This window comes from Pelophylax lessonae (genome assembly GCF_965119305.1).
Source record: "Pelophylax lessonae genome assembly, chromosome: 4".
Lineage (NCBI taxonomy): Eukaryota > Metazoa > Chordata > Amphibia > Anura > Ranidae > Pelophylax > Pelophylax lessonae.
Window position 1 is genome coordinate 355,893,461 of NC_138771.1, and position 24,931 is coordinate 355,918,391.

At 45.6% G+C, this 24,931-nt stretch overlaps 1 protein-coding gene across 1 annotated transcript in view; it reads right to left on the minus strand.

Annotated features, from left to right (window-relative positions):
• The window catches only part of CCNI2 (cyclin I family member 2), a 65,587-nt gene that overhangs the window by 36,756 nt on the left and 3,900 nt on the right, over nucleotides 1–24,931 (minus strand). The window contains exons 2-3 of the mRNA XM_082254252.1: nucleotides 8,280–8,442; nucleotides 7,330–7,464 (exon numbers count right to left, since the gene is read on the minus strand). Coding sequence (XP_082110378.1) covers nucleotides 7,330–7,464; nucleotides 8,280–8,393 — 249 coding nt within the window. The 5' untranslated portion in view covers nucleotides 8,394–8,442. The remainder of the gene's footprint in view (nucleotides 1–7,329; nucleotides 7,465–8,279; nucleotides 8,443–24,931) is intronic.

Sequence of the window (24,931 nt, forward strand, 5' to 3'; positions counted from 1 at the left end):
AGCGAGACCAAAAGGCAGCGCCACGAATTGGTAATGATCCTCCGCAATGGCGAATCGAAGGTACCTCTGGTGACCCTCGAAAATCGGGATGTGAAGGTACGCATCCTTCAAGTCGATGGAAGCCATGAATTCCCCTGGAAATAGGGCAGCCACCACCGACCGCAGGGATTCCATGCGGAACTTGCGAACCCGCACAAAGCGGTTCAGTGCCTTTAAGTCCAGAATTGGACGCACCTTGCCCTCGTTCCTGGGCACAGTGAACAGATTGGAATAGAACCCTCGAAATCTGTCCCGATGGAGGCACCGGGACCACCACTCCCTGAGCCCGCAGGTCCCGCACCGCCAGGTGCAGATCCCGCAAACGCTTTCGGAGACCGTTGAAGATTTGAGGGAAAAAAAATCTGCTCTCCGGCCGAGAGAGAAACTCGATCTTGTAACCAGACCGAACGATTTCCTGAACCCACCTGTCCCGAACACGGGCCAGCCAAGGTTGAAGAAAACCAAGCAAGCGTCCCCCCACCCCAGAACTGGGTGAGGGCGCCCCTTCAGGCCGCATTGTTATGGGCAGTGGATCCGGACTGGCAGGACTTCTGCTTACCTGTCCACGGCTTCTTTTGGGAGCCTTGACCTTTGAAAGGCTTGCCCTTATAGTGCGACCGAAAGGCACGAAAGGACCCCTGAGAGGGCCGAAAAGAAGCCTGCTTCTTACCAGTAGCAGCCTTAGCCTTGTGGAATTGGGGCAAGAGCGTGCTCTTACCACCCGTGATCCCCTTTATCAGTGTATCCAAGGAATCACCAAAAAAGGCGAGATCCATTATAGGGTAGATTAGCTAAGGTTTTGCGCGAAGATTGGTCCACAGACCAACACTTCAGCCAAATCAGGCGGCGAGACAACACCGCCACACTGTGTACACGTGCAGCCAACGGTACTATATCCAAGTCTGCATCACACAAATACATGACACCCTGATGGATTTGATCCACCATATCCAGAGTCGCCGGTGGGGCAGAGTAAGCCACCAGGACGCGCCGAAGCACCTGCGTCCAATTCGCGACAGCCTGAGCTGCCATAAGTGAAGCAAAAATAGCTTTTAGCATAGAACCGGTAACCGAATAAGTATGACGGGCAAGAGACTTCCGGGATGCCACGGACAGGAGGCTGAACACCGGGGTATCCTCAGCAGGGATCGCAGTGGGCTTATTCAAAACCGCCACCGCGTGATCCACCGGAGGCGGCACACACCAACGTTCATCAGTAGCGGGTGCGAAAGGATAACGCAGCTAGAACCTACTTGGTACAGCAAAAGGCTTGCGTAAATTGCGCCATTGTTCACCAACAGCGCGCTGAAAATCTTCAGTGCAAGGAAAAACCTGCGATGTCTTGCGTCTTCGCTGCGTCCCATAAGAGGCCAGGACAGCAGGAGGACATGGTTCATCCTGCAAACGCAGTGTTTGTTTGATAGAAGCAACCAAGTCATCCATGAGTGCAAGCTCTTCAGACGAGCCAGGGGGAGAATTATCAACCCCTTCAACCTCAGCCTCCACCTCAGACCCCACAAGATCCAGGGAGGAACGGGACCCCGATAAGGAGACCCCAGCCACAGCAGCCCCATCACCATCACCCTCTGAATCAGAGGAAAGTGAAACTCTGGGCCGTTTTGTGGATTGAGCAGCCCCAAGCATTTGCACCTGAGCAGCAAGGTTAGCCACAACAGTAGCCAAATCACCCCCTGGGGAGGAAACAGCAGCCCCTTGGCCTCCCACCAGAGTGAGAGGAAATTTGCTTTCCTGAGAATCCATGCCCCCAAAAGTTTGAAGAATAAAGGGTAACTGCCCCTTTAAAAGCGTGGCGAGCGCAGCCCACCGCACTCACACACCAGCACAAAGCCGACCCCCACAGGAAAAGTACAAACTCAGGCAAGGATAACAGGGATAGAGGATAAAACCTGGAGAGACCACCGCTGCTGCTGCCTCGATCGGTGCGCCCAGGGAAAAGGAAGTGATGCAACACAGGGCGCTCTGTTAAAGCCTATGGAAGGCTACAGAAAAATGGCCGCCCGCAGTGCTAGCATGAGGCCGGAGCGATCGCCGCCAAAATGGCAGCGCTTGGCGCCGAAAACGCCGCTCCCCACACACAGTGAAAACCACAGTACACGTGCAGTATAATAAAACAATGGCGGACCGCAGCAGCGTTCGCTGCAAGTGTGCATAACACGATCCAATCATGCCCCGCAGCACACAGCCTGTCACACAGTAAAAAAAAACAGCACACAGTGACACAGAAACAGTGCAGCATAGCCCCCCTCCTTGCAGCCCACAGAATGCAGCCAAGACAGATAGGGAGTCCTTTAGTGTGAACATAGGCAGGGTTACACAGTCCCAGACTGACACCCCCCCAAACAGACAGGTCCCCACACAGATACACTTACCTCCTAAATGGCGTGGGGAACCCGCACAAGCAATCAAGCCACTGCACATGGGACAGGGAGAGTCGCAGTCAGGACGCAGGAGAACTGCGGTGCGAAACCGCATGGCGTTCAGTGAGGTAGCCACCTCACCATAGCATCCCTGCAGCGAACAGGGATGGGTCGTTCACTGTGCCAGGAAAAATACCTGACTGAACGCTCGATGGCAGGCTGGGAAGCCACTGACCCACAACCTGCAACCAGGGGGGCCAGCCCGAGACCCAGCCCGCATGATCCTCTTCATCAGAAGACCTAACTAATGCTGACAAAAGTAACAGCTAAGTAAAGAAAGAGAAAAAAACTCAAATAAAATCAAAAAAGAAGAGAAAGGCTGAGACAAAATGCCCCAGCATAGAGACATCCAGCTACTCCTGACAAGCTAGACAATGAAACTGAGGTATGGATACAGGAAGTAGGAGGGTATTGACTGAGGGGACCACCCCCTGGGGGTGGGATATGTTAAAAGCTTTAATATTGACATATTCTGTTGCCTAGCTACTCCTACGGAGCAAAGGTCAATTACCCCATTGTGACGAATATGAAGAGGCGGCGACTGTCGGAGGACATAAGAGAAATACTATTGAATTTCAGTCATTGACAGACACAGCTCCTGATTCTTAACCATTGGGAAGTCCCAAAGCAGTTTTAAAACATGTGGGGTGGGAAAAACCCCATCATAAACTGAAGCTCACCTGGGGAAAAACACAACACACACGACCAGGTCCTCTAAACAGCAGCTTTGTGAAAGTGTGCACAGACAACCAGACCTGCATCAATGATGCCTGACAGAAGGCCCAGGAGGCACTAAGCTCCTGAGTAGAGTGTGCCTTAACAAGGAAAGGAGGAACCTGACCCCTAATTGAATAGGCCTGAATCACTGTCTGATCCATCTGGAAATGGTCACAGTGGAAAACCGGCCAACCCTTTGGAGGTCCAAACTGAGTACAAAAAGAAAGAGTCTGACTTGCTAAAAAAGACTCCATAGCTGCTAGGTACACCCCAATTGCCCAAACCACATCCAGGGAATGCAGAGCAATTTCCTTAGGATGCTTAGGCCTGGGATATGGGGAAGGCAATACAATGTTCTCATGCAAATGGAAATCAGAGACAACAGTTGGAAGGAACAGATAGGGACGAAGAACCACCTTAGCTCTGTAAACCAAACAGGTAAGGTAAAAGGACAACGCCACCAGCTCCGACATCCTGAACGTCGAAATAATAGCCACCAAAAAGGCCACCTTCTGGGACTTCAGCAGGGGAACCTCCAGCTATTTTTGAAGAGAGATTCCTGGATAACTGACAACAAATTTTAGAACCCACAGCGGTAATTGAGACTGCACTGGAGGAACCTAGTGTCAAGCTCCCAGGATTAAAAAAAAAGGTACACACCAAGGAGAAAAAAAAAAAAAAAGTGTGGCCAATGGACGTTAAAAGAAAACAGCCAAGGCCGAAACCTGGCCCTTGATGATACTCAAGGCCAAATCGCTGCTCTATTTCCCCCCCCCCCCCGTTGGAGGAAAGCCAAGATCCGAGCCACCGAAAAAGGAGCGACCCCCAAAAGACTCACACCATGTAATGTACGTCTTCCAAAAGAATGTTAGATCTTCCTAGGAAGTATATTTTCTAACCTTTAACAGCGTAGAAATCACTGATTCAGACAAACCTCTATTCTTCAGCACCTGGCTTTTAACAGCCCAGCCGTTTAAACCAGCGACTGTAAAGCAGGATAGAACATTGGTCATTGAGACAGCAGATCTTCCCTGAGAGGAAGTCTCCAAAGAGCAACGGCGACTAGCCGTACCAAGACTGGCTAGGCCAGGCTTGAGCCACCAGAAAGACTGGAATCCCTTGCTGCCTCCATCCTGCACAGGAGTCTTAGCAGAAGTTAGAGGGCGGGAAAGGCATAAATCAGACGATACTAACGCCAGGGATCCACTAATGCGTCTTTGGCGTTAGCCAGAGGATCCCGAGACCATACCACAAACCTCTGTATCTTCCATGGAATGTGTACAGCAGAGAGGGCTGGAACGATTGTTCTGCCCACCTTACAATGCAGGCTACTTACCGATCGGCCAGGACACTTCTTGTGCCACCATGGCAATTAACATAGGCCACGGCATCGTCTAATTGAATTCGTACTGGACTACCCTATAGACCAATTGTCTGAGCGATCGGACTTTGTCTGGATCTTTAGAGTTCCAGTACATTGATCAGCAGTCTGGACTCTTCCAAGTCCAGACGCCCTGAGCACAAGCTGTGCCGAGGACACCTCCCCACCAGAACAGGCTGGCATCTGTGATGACAACAGCCCAGTAAAGAGGGAGAAGGATTTCCCTGTTGAAGTGCCGGAAAAGGAAGCCACCTCTAGAGACTGGATTCTTGTCCCATTTCACCAGAATCTTTTTGCAGAGATCTTGTGTGGAGCTGTGCCAACGGGACAGCCTCGAAGGTAGACACCATCAGGCCCAGCACCTGCATGCAAGCCTGGAGGAGTGACTGTCTGCTGGACTACAGAAGCTTAATTGCCTCCTGCAATTTCTGGAGTTTCCAGAGGAAGCAACACTCTGGCTGAGGTTGAATCCACCCAGCTAGTCCAGTTTTGTGACCAGAACCAGAGCAGACTTCTGAAGGTTCAGAATCCAACCAAACTGCCTCAGAGATCGCAGAGTAATTTCCATAGTGTCCATCAGCAGTCAGACTGCTTGCAGAAGAGGATCGTCTAGGCACCCCAGTACTGCGATCCTCCGCTGACGCAACAATGCTAGCACCGGGGCCAACACTGAGAAGACCAAAGGTAAAACGCCACAAACCGATAATGCTCCTCGCCCACGGCAAAGTGGCGGAAGCGCTGCTGACCGGCACACATTTGAATGTGAAGGTAGGTGTCCTTGATGTCGATCAAAGCGAGAAAATTCCCCAGACGTAGGGACACCACTACCGTGCGAATAGACTCCCATTTGGAACTTCTGTACCCACACAAAGCGGACAAACCTTGCCTTCCTTCCAGGGAACTGTAAACAGGTTCGAGTAAAACCCCTGAAAACATTCCGAAGCTGGAACCGGGACAATCACCCCATGAAGTAACAAGTCTTGCACTGCCCCAAAGTGACCCCGTAAGCGATCTGGAGACAAGTGCAGGTTGGAAGGAAAGAACCTTTCCTGGAGGAAAAGATGGAAACTCGATCTTGTAGCCGGAAAAAAAAAAAATAAAAAATTTGTGGACCCACTTGACCTGGACCAGAGAAGCCCATGGATCTGTAAATCAGCAAAGATGTCCCCCCATCCCAGATATGGGTGAGGGCGCCCATGCAGAGGAAGCCTTGTCCTTGGAAGAGCCCCTCGTGGCTTGCCAGACCAGGTACTTTTGGAACTTCCAGGAGAGGCCCCCGAAGAACTTATCCCTTGAGGGATGAAAAAGCCTCTTATGAGCCGAGAAGAATGGCGCACATCTACGATGGGGGTCCTTGCCCCATTTAGCCTGCAGAAGAAGAGTACTCTTCCCCCTGCGAGACCCTAATGAGGTAATCTAAGGAAGCTCCAAACAAGCGATCCCCCACAAAGGGGAGAAAAGATGAGGCCTTCTGCTGATACAGCCTAAAATCAAAAGAGCCGCATCCAAAGAGCCATCACAGATAAACTGTAGCCCCTGGATCAACTGATCGGCCAGTTCCGCAAAGGCCGGGGAAGCCGTTTCCCCTCCAGGTCCCGGCATAAAAGTTTAGGCCACTTGTCAGTTTGCGACACCAGGACAATAGTAAATACCAGCCTAAGCCGAACTAGCCATAGTGAAGCATATGGCGGACCAGAGCCTCCGCTCTCCTATCAACAACTGGATCTTTAAAGGCGAAGGACTCCTCAACCAGAATTAAGGTAGCTTTATTTAACCTGGAAAACTGGCAAGTCCACTACAGGTGGGACCGTCCAATTTTTAAGCAGGAAATCCTTATAAGGATACTGTATAGCAAAACGCTTTTGGACGATAAGAGTGCGTTTTGGACAACCCCACTGTTATGTGACAATGTTGTCAAAGTAAGCGGGAAAGGGGAACACCCCCAGAAACAGTGGAGGACCTATGGTGCCAAAAGGGACAGGCACCTCCGACGCAGCATCTCCACCATGTTTAAATTTTCACGCTCCGACACAAACCTGAGTAGAGGAGTAGAGTAAACATCAGAGGTGGGAACCCCCCCCACCCAAAAAAAAAAGTTGACAATTCCTTTTTCCCCCCTCTCCATTTTTCTTTTTCCCCTGAGACGGCAGCAGCGTGATTGACAATAGATCTTTTTTTTTTTTTTTTAAATAAACACCTGCCCGACAAAAGGCGCCCGCTGTCTGCCTGCTCAGCAGTGTGACAGCTCTTCAATAACTATGGTGGTGGCCCCAATGCTGTTGTTTTAAAAAAGGTTTTCTTTTTTTCTCCCCATTGCCAGCATGCTCTTCATAAGTCACACCCAATTCGCATCTATATTATGCAGGTGCGACTTTCGAGGTATTACACTGGAGGCCTATGGACCTCAAGTCCCATTAAAAAAAAAAAAAAAATCAGACCACAGTAGTGCAGAAAACACTTTGAAGTTGCAGATATAAACTGTTATAGGGAAACATGGGGTGTGACTTTTCATGAGACTTTAGGGTTCAAAGTCGCACAAGGGTGAATGGGGCCTTACTTTCACTTACATTTAGAGGATTTTTTGTAAGTGCAATGGAAAATGTAATATTTACATTTAGTTACAGATATGTTCCATGCAATTCGATTGGCCTGTGTTTGCTTTGCAGTTTCCAATGTGCATTAAGCCTTTTCTGGCAAGATGCTAAAAATACTGCAAAAAGGCACTGAGCTCTGATGAAACAGAGGAGCACTCACCTTTACAGTTGCCAAGATGCGATTGAGAAAACTAGCAGCCGAGCCAAAAGTTTCAGGATAAAATTGGAAGCGCAATCTCAATTCATCCATCCAAAGAACTACTTGCTCATACTGCATTGGAGAGATATCTGTGCCCTGCAAAACAAAAAAGGTTACCAAAAAGATATAAAGGGTGCACAAATTCATAGACTGATAAGGCACACATGGCAAGAGTTTTAGTGAAATTAAAAGGCTTTTTGCTCAATTTGAAACAATTGTTTGGAGTTTTGGGGGGGGGGGGGGGAGCAGCACAGCAGCAGGATCTGGATTCCAAATATGTGAACAGCTATCCATTTCTAGACGTTTAGATGGACCTGAACACCAAAGTAAGATTTGCCATGTTGGAATTTAATTGTGCCCAAGCACAAATTAAACTTTTGTCTGGAATTCTTCCAAAACAGCTGTGCACATCCTGGTATGAGTGTGCCTAAGCACTCCTGTGTTTAAAGCCTCACATCACAGTGTTAGATTTTGGTAATTGAATCCTCTGACTGCTAGTTCCCTTGCTGGATGCTGTGACTCAAGGAAGCAAAAACCCTGTTTCTAGATGGCCATCCCCACGAAAGACCATGAAGAACAAGACTAGGGGTTGATTTACTCAGAGTGCAAAATTCTCTAGAAAACAATCAACTTCCAGGTTTTTTTTTTTTTTGTCAAAGCTTAAATGAACAAGCTGAAGTTAGAAGTAGATTGGCAACCACAAACAGCTGCAACAGATTTAGAGGGGAGCCAGGAGTGCCAGCAGGGGACCCAAGAAGAAAAGGATCAGGACTGCCCTGTGCAAAACCATTGCACAAAGCAGGCAAGTATAACAACAGGTTTATTCTTTTAAGAGAAACATTTGAGGGTTCACAGTCACTGACTGTACCAAATATACATAAAATCTAACAAAGATCTAAATTTCTGGGTACCTTGATAGTGGAATCTAGAAAACATGGCACCTTCCACTTGTTTGTTTCCGTAAGAAGTGCATTTTCCAACAAGAACTGTAGGCGCTGCCACTCTGACAAGCCCGTACACTTCATTGTAAAAGTGTACTTCTGTCCTTCCAGTTTCTATACCAAGCACAGATATCTAAAAATAAACAAAACCGAGAAAAAATACATTAAACACATCAGTCATGCAGTTTGGAAAAACAGAATGCATTCAGAATTTCGAAAACAAGTTTTTTTTAAACTAAGGGCTGCCATTACTGACCTCTTAAAAAGTTATGAAAGAATGTGTTACCCAAAAATGTTATGTATGAGAAAGTATCGCTTTGTGTAAAATACCTGGTGATCCTCTCAGTCCCTCTGCTTTCCTATTAAATACACTAGGGATGTGAGCACAGCGTAGTTTTCTGCCTGTGCTGGGATCTCCGCCTGCTCTCCTCCAACGAGCAGATTTGTACTGTTTACACCAATTTCTGAATTCCAGGTGCATCTTCATTAAGGGCCATTTCACACCATAAAAATGCAGTCCAGATACTTTTTCGCATTCACATTTTTTTTTTTTTAAGCAGTCCGGTGCATTTTTTTTCTCCTCTTCTCGTCACTCTAAATACATGCGTTTCAGTGTAAAGAAAAAAAAAAAATGCAACGTGTTCTACTTTTTTTTCCTGGAACTGGGACTGTACTGGTGTGCACTATGCCATTGAAAACCATGTAACTTACTATCCATAGGTTTTTGATGCAGAAAGAACACATTGAACTGCATGTGGTATGAACTGAACTGACCACACTCGTTTAAACTAGGGCCATTTGAATACATCACCAGCAATGTGCATGGATGCGATTTAACAAGACACTGGAAAGCATCTGGTGTGAACTAGCCCTGAATACGATGCAAGTGTTTTTTTTTTATGTTTGCATAAAGACATAGGACTTTCCTGGTGTTTATTAAACAACTTCTGAGGGTTTCGTTTTACTTTCCATTTCCTGCATGTGCTTTTAACTAGATTCTTAATTTGTTTATATATGTAAGGAAATGAAACAGACAAAAACGATTAAAAAGAAGTATGGACTGCTCTTATGGGTCACAAGAGTGAACTTACATTTGCTCTCCTGTAACCTAGGATCAATTTATAGTGGGCTATTGCCTGCTGTCAGTTGACATGGCAGAGCTGCTCTAGGCTCGAAGATCCAAACCATATTGTTGGGATCCACCCTGCTGCCTGATTGACAGCTGGCTCCGATCTTAGCATGCAGCTGAGAGCCAAAGCCAGCTGCGCCCACCCCATCTCCAGCCTGACACTCCAGTGGGTACTGAAGGAGTAGGAGTAGTAGAGCAGAGAGCAGTGACCAGCAGTCATTGCTTTGCGCTGACTGAAAACTGAGATTTCTTGGGCTTAGAGCCAACGTGGGGCACAAGATCATAAGCTGAAACAATGGGGCTGATATCAATCTGGCATGTGCAACAGTTGGAGTAGAGAGATTGGGAGATCACCAGGTAACTTCACAGCGGAGCTGTGTGCAAGTACAAGAGGACTTTCAGATGTTTCACAATTTAATTTGCACTCACGCCAGCTTGTGTGGTAAAGGAAGGATAACAAATGTCAGTCTACACAAACCCTAAAATTAGCTTCTTGTCCCCATAATCTTTCTGCATCGGAAACTAAATTCATTTTTCCTCTTTAACCACCTCCATACCAGACACTTTCACCCCCTTTCTGCCATGGGCCATATTTAAGCTTTCATCGCTGTCACGCTTTGAATGACAATTTTTTTTAGGTTTACTTTTGGTGGAATTTAACACTTTTTGGAGCCACGGTCACACGCGTGGGGGGGGGGGTCCGTGACCACGCGGGAGCGCGCCTCCGGCAGCGCTCGCTCCCTAGACCCTCACAAGCTAGTGACGTAGCCCTACGTCACTTTGCCTGTGAGGGGCTGACCGCCGACGTAGATGGGCGTGCGGCGGTCGGCAAGTGGTTAAGGACCGGGCCTATTTCTGACACTTCTTGTTTACAAGTTAAAAAATCCGTTTTTGCTAGAAAATTACTTAGAACCCACACACACACTATATATATATATATATATATATATATATATATATATATATATATATATATATATATATATATATATATATATATATATATATATATATATATATATACACACACATATATATATATATATATATATATGTATATATATATATGTGTGTATGTATATATATATATATATATATATATATATATATATATATATATATATATATATATATATATATATATATATATATATATATATATATATATATATATATATATATATATATATATATATATATATATATATATATATATATATATATATATATATATATACACATATATAACATACACACACACACACACACACATACATATACATATATACACACACATTTTTTTTTTTTTTAGTAGAGACCCTATAGAATAAAAGGAGATCGTTGCAATATTTTTTAATCACACCGCATTTGCGCAGCGGTCTTACAAAACACAAAAAAAAAGGATTTTTTCCTACAGATTACCTGTAAAATACTCCGGGTAGAATGCGCTTTTTAACTTCAAGGCGGAATCCTACCCTTTAAGCCATAACCTTGAACAATGACTTGACAAATCCACCTAGAGATAGTGGAAGTAGTTGCTGCTTGGCCTTTCCTAGGCCCTTCTGGCAATACCAAAGCAAGGAATCGGTACTACAGATTAGTGCAGATGCCTTCACAGACACTAGATTGATTGGTTCGTGCAGTTAATCTTTCCTCTGGAGTCTGAGAATTTGGAAAAAAGGAAAGCAGAACTATATCCTGGTTTAGGTGAAAACCTGATACTACTTTAGGCAAAAAGGATGGATTGTAGAAAAAAAAAAAAAAAACACACATGTCTCTACAGGAAAGAACCGCTAACTCTTGAGACCCTCCTGGCCGAGGTTATAGCAACCGAAAAGACCAAAATTTCCTTACCAATAATACCAAGGGAAACTGCCTGACAGGTTCAAAGGGCTGCCTCTGCAGCGCCAAGAGTACAAGATTCAGATCCCAAGGACACAGGGTTGGCTTAATTGGTGAACCATGCAAATCACACCGTTCAAAAATGTCCGCACCAAAGAGTGCATTGCTAAAGGTCTCTGGAAAAAACCAACAAGGCTGAGGCTTGACCTTTAATGGTCCCTAATGCCAGTTTTAAGAGCACTCCTATCTGAAGAAAAAAGCAAGAATTCTACCAATGACATCCTTACGAGGATGCCATTTCTTGGATTCACACCAAGAGATATAGGATTTTCAAACTCTATAATTGATTAATGCAAGAAAACTCGTCTCCAGGAGAATCTATGTATCCAAAACTGAGATCCCCCGATCCATCAACATTATGGTTTCATATAGCCAGGCCGTCAAATTTAGCGACCATAAAGCAGGATGGCATATGGGACCTTGGGAGAGCAGATCTGGACGACATGGAAGCAACCATGGCTCCCCCACGGCTACCCTCACAACCACTGCGAACCAAGTCCTCCTGGGCCATGCAGGAGCCACCAGGATCACCAGCTTCCCTTCCACCTGAATTCTGCTCAACAACTGTGGCAGAAATTAGATCAGAGGAAAATGCATACATTAGGCTGAATTGTGACCAAGGGGGTCACTAAGGCATCTGTTCCGATAGCGATCGGATCCATGGTTCTGGACACAAAATTGTCCCGCTTGTTGAACCTGGATGACAATAGAACTACATCAGGGGTACCCCAATGTTAACTGATCAGCTGAAACACCTCGGGATGCAAGGACCATTCCCCTGGACACAATTGCTGGTGACTTAGAAAGTCTGCCTGACAATTGTCCACACCCGGGATGAATACTGCTGACAAACATGGAACATGTGGTTCACCTCTTTCTGAACTGGCTCTTGGTGTCCCCTTGATGGTTGATAAAAGCCACCAGGGTAGCAATGTCATACTAAATGCTGACAGCCCCCCCCCCCCCCCTGCAACCAGGCTGTCCAATGACACAGCGCCAAACGGGCTGCCCTGGCTTCAAAGATGTTGATGGGCAAAAGTCTCTCTACCCTGGATAGAAAGAACCTCAGGCCAATCAGGCTGGTGCCTGGTTACAACCTCCCAGGTTACTGGCAAAAAAGATTTCACTTTACTTAGGTTGAAGCGAACCATCCACCAAGAGAGATCCTGCCTGACCCCTGGAGCAAGAGACATAGGGGAATCCAATGCTTGGACCTTCTTGTTCCAAGCAGAGAGATTACTGTTCTAAGACAGTCTGGAGTGGAATTGAGCATAAGGGACTGCCTCGAAAGAGGCCACCATTTTGCCCAATAGTATCATGCATAGTAGTATGGAGGGAACGGAACCAGACTTCTTAGGGCTACAACCTTTGATGGCAAAAAAATAAAAAAAATAAACTTTTGCCTGAACTGTGTCGAGAACCAGACCCAGATATTCCAAAACTGGAACAGGCTTTAAAGCGGAGTTCCACCCTGGTTATACATTTCTTTACAAAAATACCCCCGGGACAGTCAGGGCTAGCACATTCCACAATGGCTAGCCTCTGATCTGTCCCGGGTTGCACTTACCTTTCAGGAGATATACTTACCTTGAAATTGTCTTCTCCAGCGCTGCCATCTCAGGTGTGGGCAGCTTGAAGCCAGCACGATCCTCTTCCGCGTCCTCTTCGGTCCTCTTCCTCCTTCTTCGGTCCCACGATGCACTGCACCGGCCCCGACGTCACTTCCGGGTCGCGCGCATCATCCCTCCACAGCTTCTGGGCATGCCCAGAAGCTGTTTAGAAGGGGATGACGCGCGCGCCCCGGAACTGACGTCGGGGCCGGTGCAGGCGCAATGATTCCTGGGAGCTATGACGTTCAGCTCCCAGGAATCATTGCAAAAGCCAGGAAGTGACGAATCGCCGTGGCCGCCGAGGGGAGGAAGAAGGAAGTAAGGTGAGTATATTTTCTCTAAAAGGTAAGTGAAAAAAAAAAAAAATTGCGATTATCCATTTGTTTTTCAGGTGACCGGGAGCGAGAAGATGGAGGTAAGTATAAATTTCGGGTGGAACTCCGCTTTAAGGTCGATTTCTCTAGATTGATAATCCAACCCAAATCCACTAGGCACTGGATCATTAGGGATACGTCTTGTGTTAGCTCTAAACTGAAACAATTCTTTAACAGTGGGTCGTCCAGGTAACCCATGACAGACGCCTTGGGGCCTTAGAAAGGCTAACTCCGGGGCCAAGATTTTTGCAAACAGACCGAACGGTAGAGCTACAAACTGGAAATAGCACTGTCCTACTGCAAACTTCAGAACCTCTGAGGGAGCCTGAAAAAGTGGTACATGGGAGGTATGCATCCTTGATATCTATGGAAGCCAGAAAATCTAGGCTACCACAGAGTGGATTGATTCCATGCGAAAAGACCGGTCAGATACTGGTTCAGAGCTATGGGATCTAGAATGGGTCTTACCTCGCCATTTGGTTTTGACACTGTAAAGAGGTTTGAGTAAAAACCTGTAAACCTTTCGCTAGTGGGAACCTCCACACGCCCTGTACCCACAAATGTTCCAGGGCCTGGAACAAGGACTTCCTTTTCACTTGGCAAACAGGGACATTTGAACCCAGAAACAGGGAGGTAACTCTCGGAACTCTATCATGTAGCCCCGTGCCACTGTGGACAAGACCCACCTGTCCTGCACCACTATTCCCCAAGTTTCTGAGAATTGTAGGAGCCTCCCCCCCCACCCAAACGTGTGGGGGCAACCCCCTCATAAGGCAGATTTGGAACCGGATTTAATGGGCCTTTGGACCCGGGGTTTTTCCTGACCTTGATTTTAAGGTCTAACCCCTGATGGCTGAGGCTGTCGGAACTGCCTAGAAGCTGACGTGTTAGGAGGCACCATTGGAGCTTTAAAAGATGGATGTTTAATCCTTTTACCGGCAAAAATGCGCCTTTTCCACCTAAAATTTTCTGGATTTATTTATCCAGATCCTCAAAGAGACGTACCCCATGGAAAGGAAAAGCTGTCAGTTTCTTACAAGGTAATTCTGCTGACCAATTTTAAGCCATAGTTTTCTGCGCATATGAACAAAGAAGAAGAAGAACTCAGAAAGTCTGTTGGGTAGAATCCTTAAAGACATCTACCACAAAGACAAGGCGTGAGGAAACTGCCAAATCTTCAGAAGATTCTCCCTGAATAGGCAGACTTATAGTCACCCTTTTAAAGCGATGCTTTAAGAATTGGCAAACACCTATAGCCGCTATAGCTGGTTGAACAGCAGAGCCAGCGATGGCAAAGAAAGCTTTAAGTAAGGATTCCAACTATTTATCTACTGGATCCCTAAGGATCAAGGCAATTAAGCATATATGCATGCAGTTCAAGGCAATTAAGCATATATACTTTTATGCTATATGGGTTTATGGAAGCATGCATTTATGTAAGCATGCGTTTTTAATGCAAATAGGTGTTCCCGCAAACGTGTACCCATGCAAACATTCATCCACGCAATTAGCAAGCATGCATTTATGCAACATGCATCTATGCAACCATGCGCTTATGCAAACATGCAGGAACGCATTTTATGCAAGCATGCAGGCACGTGTACTATGTTGCACCAGCTCAACTGCACTTGGCCCTAACTGATTTTTCAGGATATTCCAAGCATATAGGCTCCAATAGAGCCTTAATGCTGCTTTAAAACAGCCTAAAAAATAAGTTCCTGCAGACCAAATGCATGCTATTCTGGAGACATAACTCCTTTAAGTGCACCGATACCAGTACAGTGGTGTATCGACGATCAGTTGTACAAACCCCCAGATTAAGCACTAAGTATACAAATATACCTTCATGCCTTGACTGGTCACCTAGCTCTGCCTTAGAAATGTAGCCATGGGCTGAAGTTATGTCTCGGATGCCTTGCTGGTCCTTCAGCCCACATGGTCCATCAAGAATGGCTGTTCTACTTCCTGTCTATACAGAAGTAGGCCATACTGCGTGAACCTGTGCCCTCTAGTGGCTGGAGGAGACACTGCAGTCCAATACTCCCGATATATGAAATATTCTAGTGGTCAGATAAAGAAACTACTCACATACAACTCAAGGGAATACTGAATGGGTTAATTCCAACTCCTTTCCAAAGCAGATGTGATCCGTTTACATATCAGCGCAGGATTTTATAAAAAAAAAAAAAAAAAAAACCACACACGAAAGCAGCAATACACTGATCTGTAGAAAAAAAAAAAATCAAAAAAACAATAACACAATGTGTAGCGCTAACATCAGCAGTGATCAATGAAATTGAAAATGTTTGTGAACATAGATGTGATCAAAATATTCATATAAATGGAAAATCATCAGTGAAATGTCCATATCCAAAAAAAAAAAGTGAAGATAAATAGTAAAAATAAAGTTCATAGAAATAAAATAAAAACTTGTGCAAAGAAAAAAAAATGTGAACAACAAGTCCCAGCATAGATGGTAGATAGGAGACCTTGATCCCAAAGAAGATGTAAGCCATAGATACACCCATGGGGAGGTATATAAAAAATAGCTGCTTACCAGAAACAGAGGCCCCCAAATTAAGGGATAGGCTATGTGCGCTTCGGGTATAAGAGTGGTAAAAAACTGCAGTAGTTTGTCTTCCCCTCGGGTGTCAATGGATCATATGGTGGTATGAAAGGTATGGATACAATGGTGTATCAAAGATGATCTCATAACCAGATCCAGGATAACAGTTGGCAGATGGGAAAAAGAGAAATAAGAGAGCACATAGCGTAATTCCGCAAGAAAAAAAAAAAAAAAAAAAACACACACACACACACACACACACACACACACACAATTTGCACTTACAAAACATCCAATGTAATCGGCAGAGAATGTATGCAAGCAAGCAGTAAAACCACGGCGTCCCTGCGTTGACAATCAAAAACCGGCGTCATCCGTGTGATCCATTTGCCTAATCTGTCCAGCCAAGCCAGTGGTTGTAAACCCACCTTAACTTTTTACCTATAGGTAGGCCATTTAGAAGGTTTACCTATAGGTACTGTAAATATCTCCTAAACTTGCACCGTTTAGGAGATATTTACATAGCATGCATCCAATGACGTCATCACCTGTGCGGTTTCTTCAGAGCCCTGTGCCGTGAACGACTGCTCCCGTGCGCATGCGCAGGAGTGACATAACGTGGCTCCGGGCCAGTAATACAGCCGGAGTCCGCAGACTCGGAAGGAAGGTGAGCAAAGATGGATGTGGCCGCCAGCGGGGACAACGCGGGCTTTGTTTGCAAGTGTCACATATTGTGCTAGTATGCGATGCATACTAGCACATTATGCATTTACTTTGCAGGGAAAGGGGGGGGGAGTGGGGGAATAAATAAAATATGTAAGAGTTTACTTCCTCTTTAGGGGCCTCTTGCTGACAAAAGGGATTGCACAGCTGTGCAAAGAATCCACATTCTCCACACTTCTAAAATACTTGCAATCACTTTGTATAAGTGAATAAATGTGCATGCTTGTTTTCTTCACAGAAAGCAGAAAAACAACCAAAAATTGTTTGACAGAATAACAAAAAACAAACTTGCAAAACACCGCCAGCATTTCATAATATAAAGGGAATGTTCAGTAATCTAGCAAAGGAGAACTCCGGAAAGGGTGACAAATACTGCTTTAGATTTTAGTACCGCAAAAAGGTAGAAATGCTAGCTCACCACAGGATGTTAACTCACTGGATTTCTGGCAGGATCCACCAGGATTCCTCTGTAGTTACAGGATTTTAAAAAGCGAAAACATGCTAAAATTTGCATGCATCACAGATATACACTATATTACCAAAAGTAATGGGACGCCTGCCTTTCCACGCACATTAACTTTAATGGTATCCAAGTCTCAGTCGGTAGGGTTCAATATTGAGCTGGTCCACCCTTTGCAGCCATTTTTTTGGAACGCTGTCCATAAGGTTTAGGACTTCTTGTTTGTGCAATGGTCCAAAGAATTTGGTGGAGGGGGGGGGGGGGGATTATGATGTTGGGTTGATTTTCAGGGGTTGGGCTTGGCCCCTTAGTTCCAGTGAAGGGAACTCTTACAGTGTCAGCATACCCAGGCCTTTTGGGCCATTTCATGCTCTCAACTTTGCAAGAACAGTTTGGGGATGGCCCCTTCCTGTTCCAACAGCAGATCCCGGGTGCAATCTCAGGCTCCTACAGACTGTCGCTGTCTGAACGTACCTCCAAGATCAATGAACTATGAGGACACTCACCAAACACCCTTGTAGTTCATTGAAAGTTACAAGCCGCCAGTCGCAATGGCTGACAGTACTTGTAGTCTATCCATTCACAGGAAACTGAATAAAAAAAAAAGACACGAGACTGGACAGAGCCCCACATTGCCACACAGTTTTCAAACTGACAGTGGGTATCAGGAGAAGATTCCCCACCCGCTGTCATGGGGGAGGGGCCGGGGAGAAGGTGCAGATGTTGGAAAATTATACATGTTTCATCATAAAAATTTTGAACTTATCCTTTAAGAAACCGTGCAGATAAGTGAACTTCAGGTAAATCCATAAAAAAAAAAAAAAAAAAAGATATCCAGGAAAGCAAGCAATTTTTTGCTGCAGTGGATTTTAATGAGCAGCTTTGATTTTACTGCATTTAGTGTCACCAGTTTAAAACAGCATATAAGCGAGTAACCGATAGGTTGGAAATTACCAGAAAATTTGGGAAAAACATAAGGGGGGGGATTTTTTTTTTCTTCTCTTTCAGACAGACAATAACTAAGGCTGGCCATATATTATACAGTTTTTTTTTTTTTATACAGTACATATACTGCGCCCGCCCCCCGCTCGTTCATGGACACCTCCGTGCGAGTGACTGGCGGACCTGATGTCCGCCAGTCACTCGCGATCGTCAGTTACAGAGGGAGAAAGGCAGGCAGCTAATGTAAACAAAGCAGCCTTTCATTCTCCCTTGTGTAACAGCAGAGATCATACAGTCCTGCTATGTAGGATCGTAGATCTCTGCTGTTACAGAAAAGCCACATCCAGTAAGAAGCACGCCCCTAGGGACACACTTAACCCCTCCTTCCTCAATAAAGTTAACCCCTTCCCTGCCAGTGTCATTTTTACAGTAACAGTGCATATGTATAGCACTGATAACTGTAGCAATGTCACTGGTAACCCCAAAAGTGTCAAAAATGTCAGTCAAGGGTCCGATCTGTCCGCCGCAATCCCGAAAAAAAAAAAAAAAAAATTTGCAGAGGTGATCAAATACCACCAAAAGAAAGCTCTGTTTGTGGGGGGAAAAAAAAAGGACGTCTAATTCATTTTGGTACAGCGTTGCACGACCGCGCAATTGTCCGTTAAAGTCACGCAGTGCCGAATCGCAAAATAGGGCCTGGTCAGGAAGGGGGTACAATCTTCTGGGGCTTAAGTGGTTAATTTACCTGCAACTATGTAGTACAAAGGCCTGCCTAATTGGATACAATTGAAAGTGTGGTTTTTGGGAAATCTAACAGAAAATTGTACACATATGGCCAGCCTAAGCCTCTGAAAATTATCACAATCTAACGCTACATTCACATTTGTGTTTGATTTATTTAAAAAAAAAGGGGATATTACATGGGAAGATAAAAAGCATAAAAGGGTTTTTTTTTTAGGTCTACTTCTGTGTTTTAAAGGCATGTTCACAACAGGCCTTGCCCAGCACAGTCCCAACACAAGACAAAGTAGAAAGACCTTTTCTTATCAGACCAGTTCACACCACACAGCATAACAGCAGTTGCGTTCTAACACAGCTGCTGATATGACCTGACCTAACCAGACATTAACACAGGTAAATACCATTTAAAAAAAAAACGTATAAATGCACGCAGGAGTGTCTTTTAAAATGCATATAAGCACATGTCTGTCATTGCCAGTGTGAAGGAGTTACATTTTGTTAACTTAAACACCACCTTTAATGGTCCTCCAGCGCTCTGAACCCGATTGGGAAGATATGGTTGAGCTCACTGATCTGAAAAACACACAGGGTCACGGAAAGTGTAGATACAGTAGGGAAATATTAAAGCGGAGTTCCGGCCTCGGGGGTCAATTTGAGCTAAAAATACCCCCGGGACAGTCAGGGCTAGTACATTCCATAATGGATAGCCTCTGAACTGTCCCGGGTCACACTTACCTGTAAGAATACATACTTACCTTGAAAATTTCTTCTCCAGCACTGCCATCTCAGGTGTGGGCAGCTGAAGCCGCAGCGTCCCTCTTCGTGACATCCGAGTCCCACAATGCACTGCACCGGCCCCGCTCGTCACTTCCAGTGCAGCGCGGCATCCCTGCACAGCTTCTGGGCATGCCCAGAAGCTGTTTAGCAGAGAATACAGTGCAGGCGCATTGATTCCTGGGAGCGATGACGTTCAGCTCCCAGGAATCATCGCAAACCGGAAGTGACGGCCCGGGCTGCAGAGGGAGGAAGCCGGAGGAAGGAGAGTACATTTTCTTCTATAATAAAAAGGTAAGTGACAAAAAAAAAAAAAACAAGCCATTTTATCAATTTTGAGGCCAGAACTCCGCTTTAAGATTCCTGTACCAATTGGAGGATTTCCCTCACCTTTTGTTCTGGAGACAATGCCACAATGCTGAATTTCCCCCTATCGTTATTTGATCCGCTCCGTTTATTATTATTATTATTATTATTATTATTATTACCGACACCGATGACACTTGTCATCCGGTCCGTATATTATCCCATCCGTTTGCGGATGATAAACTGAGATAATGTATGTCAATGGGATTGCGGATGTCACCGCTGACATCCGTTTTTGCTTTTTTTTTTTTTTTTTTTTTTTTTTTTTTTTTTAAATGGAAGAAAAATAAATGGGTTCTCTTCCGTTCCAAAAAAACCGAACTGATCGGAAAGGATGCAAATCGGAGGTCAGCAGATGGTCATCCGAAATCCCATTGACATGCATTATGTCAGTTTTTCATCCGAAAAAAAAAAAAAAATATGGGATGAAAAACTGACATACGGACCGCCCATGTGAAAAGGACCCCAATTTCTTCTAGAGGACCTTGGCCACCAGTATAGAGGGGAGAATCTGCCCATCTGGGACACAGACTGCAATAAAAAATTAAATATAGGGTTCTAATCCTTTCCAATTCTACCCAAAATCTAAAAAATATATATTTCTACTATAAAGTTCATATTTAGCTAAAACATGTTTTAGTTTTGGATAGAGCAATGAAATATTAAAATCCCTGCCAGGTTTTATTTTTTTTTTTGCTGTCCGAATACCAAAAACATAAAAAATTCCCTTCGTGCCCAGAAATGCAACTGAAAGTTACAGAAATTCTCCCTAAGTGAAGGGAATTTCCATGTTAAGACAGTTTGCAACAGAACAGGTCCCCACTGGAAGATTTCCTATTTTTCTTGTTCTTGGGACAATTTCAAAAATGTTAGGAGTTTCCCCAGATACACTTTAACTGAAAATAACTGTCATGTGCCTTTTATTGTGGATTGATTTTGCCATCATATGAAGGCACTTTCCTTCCGCATAGTGATGGGTTTCTGTACAGCAATCGGGCAGGCACAGAGCTGTATGTACACCACATTCCAGCAGGCTGATTCACATTCCCACAGACATCTCCTACAACACCTCAGAGCTGGGTGAGGGGGAAATGGGGTATGGCTGCAGAACTGAAGACAGGAGATACAGGCACACACTGCATCTCCTAACCCTGATCCAAACTTACCATGCCAGCACAGGTCTGCTTCTGCACTTGGCATGGTCAGTTTGAAAAGGGCCCCCAGTGAAACTGCCAGGATTACCAAGTATTTAGCAAAAATAGGTAAAACAGGCTACATTTGTTAAAGGACTTTATGTTTAGGCCAACACAGGGAAATCTTGATCGTTGGGGTAATACACACATTAACTCCACCTACTACCAGTACATGCTCAATTTTGGAAATAGAACCTAAAAAGGTTCTTTTTCTCACTCCATTCAATTGCACCATAACCATTGTATAACAAAAATAGCCCCAGGTAGGTTATTTACATGAATCTATAACCAAAGTTTATTTTCTAGGAAGAGTTAGGTAAGGAGTAGAACCCCTGTCAGGTTTTGCTGCTGTACAAGGCTCAGTTAGAGAGAATTACCTCCCCCCCCCCCCCCTTACCTTCTGAGGACGAATTCTATACATACATACATACACACACACACACACACACACACACACACATACGCCAGGATACATTTCAGTTCGAAACCATCCCAGTCTCATAGCCACAACAGGAAGTGAGTTTTCCACCAGAGGGGAAATCTTTCAATGGGGACACTAGTTCTGGTGACATGGGGGTCCCCAAGGAATTCCCATAATTGGCAGGGATTTTTCACTTCCTGTTTGGCTATAGGTAGAGCTTCACGATTAATTGTATAATAATCGTTAACTCAAGCCTGAATTTCCACAATTCTCAGTGCAGTCATAATGGGTTAAGAGGACACATAGCCAGACATCCCAAATCTCCAGCATGCGGGCTGCCTGACACCCGGGCGATATCCTGGCTTTCTGTATCAGCCCTTAGCTGTCAGAACGGAGCTAATGCTTCCTGTGTAGCTCCAGCTTCGTTCTCTCACAGGCGGAGTGATATCAAATGCACTTCGCCTGTGAGAGGAGACCGAGGAGAGCTACAGGAAGCATCGGCTCTGCGCCACTCCTCACACTTCGCCAGCAATACCCACAGTAGTACCCGCCAGCCACCAGTAAGTGACGTGCTAGGGTTGCAACTAGCCCCCAGCATACAATTGTGAGTATCCCAGCATGTGCAGTGTTTGACTCCTACCATCATGATCATCTCAAATCACTGAAGTGGTCATGGTGGTTAGAGTGTTCCTTTAATATATCTCTCAGAAGTAAACCTCTGTATACTGACTGCATTGCATTTGATCGTCCTACAATTGTGTTAAATTGGTGGGAGGAGGGGGCGTGGAGTGCCACCTTCCTAAAACTAGTTTTTGCAGGTTGGGATGTCCACATAGTAAAAAAATATCAGCTCACATTTGTGTATATGCTGACATCAAGGGTGTCCCCAGGATGCTGGCATCGGTATTGTGGCAGGATTGCTAAAAAGGTAGCTGGGACCGAAGGGAAGCTGTCTGCCACGGCGGAGACAGCGTGGAACCTAAATGCCGCCAATACAGGAACTGACGTCAGCTGAGAGACAAACATGATGTGGGGATGGGCAGTACCGCATTTCTTCGTCAGACATAGCCCCTTTCTCTGCTATAGGTACTTTTGTTACAAGCACCGTCAGAAGAAAGCCAAATCAACATGGGGGGGGGGGGGGGGGGGGGACTAACCAGGTGCTCAACCAAAAACAACTGGAGCTCACCTGAAAAAATAAAAAATACACACCCTCAAAAAAAAAAAAAAAAAAAAAAAAAAAAAAAATTGCAGCTTGCAAAACCTTGCAGCCAAAAGGAAGAATCCGCAGATGCCAAAAACACATTCACTATAGAACTTTGTGAAAATGTGCACCGACAACCAGGTGGCCACCTTGCAAACCCGAGTCACTGGCTCCTGTTGACAGAAGGCCCAGGAGGCACTGAGCGCCCAAGTAGAGTATGCCTTGACAATGAAATGAGGAACCTGACCCTTGATGGAATAGGCCCGAACCACCGTCTGTCTGATCCATCTGAAAATGGTCACAGAGGAAGCGAGCAACCCTTTCCGAGACCCATCGGTAAGCACAAAGTCTGATTTCCTAGAAGACTCCGTAGCTGCCAGGTATACCCCAATAGCCTAGACCACAGACAAGGCTTGCAAAGCAATTTCCTTTGGATGTTTTGGCCTGGGACACAGGGAAGGCAACACAAGGTCTTCATTCATTCAAAAAAAAAAAAAAAAAAATCTGATAAACTTTGGAAGGAACGACGGACAGAGGCGAAGAACCACCTTATCTCCGTGAACCACAATGTAAGGTGAACGACAGGATAACACCACCAATTCCAAAACCCTGCACGTAGGAGGTGATAGCCACCAAAAAGGCCACCTTCTGGGACAGCGTAAGCAGGGGAATCTCACGAAGATTCTCAAAGGGAGGTTTCTGGAGGACTGAAAGCACCAAATTGAAGTCCCAAGGCAGTAACGTAGATCGCGCTGGAGGAGCCAAGTGCCAAACTCCCTGAAGAAAAGTACGCATTAAGGGCCATTGAAAGAAGACTGCCAAGGCCGAAACATGGCCCTTGATAGTACTTAAAGCCAGTTTCTTCTCAACACCCCGTTGAAGGAAGGTCAAGATCCGAGCCACAGGAACGAGGATGAACCACGCACCACGCAATGTATGTCTTCCACGTACGATAGTAGATCTTCCAAGAACTAGATTTTCTATCATTTAACAGCATTGGAATCACCGACTCAGACAAACCTCTATCCGTCAGCATCTGGCGTTCAACAGCCAAGCAGTCAAAGCCAGCAACTGTAAAGCAGGATGGAAGATTGGGCCTCGGGACAGCAGATCCTCCTTGAGAGGAAGCTTCCAAGGAACGTCGGTGACCAGCCTCACCAGATAGGCGTACTAAGCCCAGAGAGGCCAGTCCAGGGTCACTAAGATGACCAGAATCCCTTCTGCCTCGATCCTGCAAAGAAGTCTTGGCAGAAGCTTGAGTGGAGGGAAGGAGTAAATCAGACGATACTGACCCCATGGGGCCACCAAAGCATTTGTGGCATCCACCAGAGGATCCAGAGACTGAGCCACAAACCTCTGCACCTTTCTGTTGAGCTGGGACGCCAACAGAGCCACCTCGGGAATGCCCCACCACAGACAACAGATAAAAACACCTCCGGATGAAGGGACCACTCCTCTTGGTCCAGCGCCTACTAACTGAGGCAATACGCCTGCCAATTTTCCACCCCAGGAATGTGTATGGCAGAGAGGGCTGGAATGAACTGTTCTGCCCACCTTAGAATGCTGGCTACCTCCAGAGCCACCAGGACACTTGTGCCCCCCTGGTGATTGAAATAAGCCATGGCATTATTTGATTGAACGCGTTCTCAACATCCCTGAAGACAATCCGTCCAATGTTCCAGGCACAGTCTGCTTGCTCAGAGTTCCAAGACATTGATCAGTAGTCTGGACTCTTCCAGTGTTCAGATCCCCTGAGCAGAATTTTTGCAGAAGATGCCTCCCCAGCCAGACAGGCTGGCATCCAGGGTGACCACTGTCCAAAACAAGGGGAGAAAGAATTTGCTCAGCCACAGTGCCGGAGACCAAAGTTGCCATATCAGGGACTCTTTCGTTCCCCGGCTCAGCTGGATCTAATAGTCCAGAGACTTGTCCCATTTATCAAGTATGAACTGTGCAAAAATGGAACAGCCTCGAAGGTAGACACCATCAGGCCCAGCACCCGCATGCAAGTCTGGAGGCATGACCCATCTGCTGGACAGCAGGAGACAAAACGCAGCCTGCAGTTTCTGGAGTTTGTCCAGCGGAAGAAGATCAGGCTGAGTCCACAGTCAGACCCTGATAGTCAATCTCTGTGGCTGGAACCAATGCAGACTTTTGAAAATTCAGAATTCAGCCAAACTCCCTCAGAGTTCGTATGGTGATTTCCAGGTTTTCCAC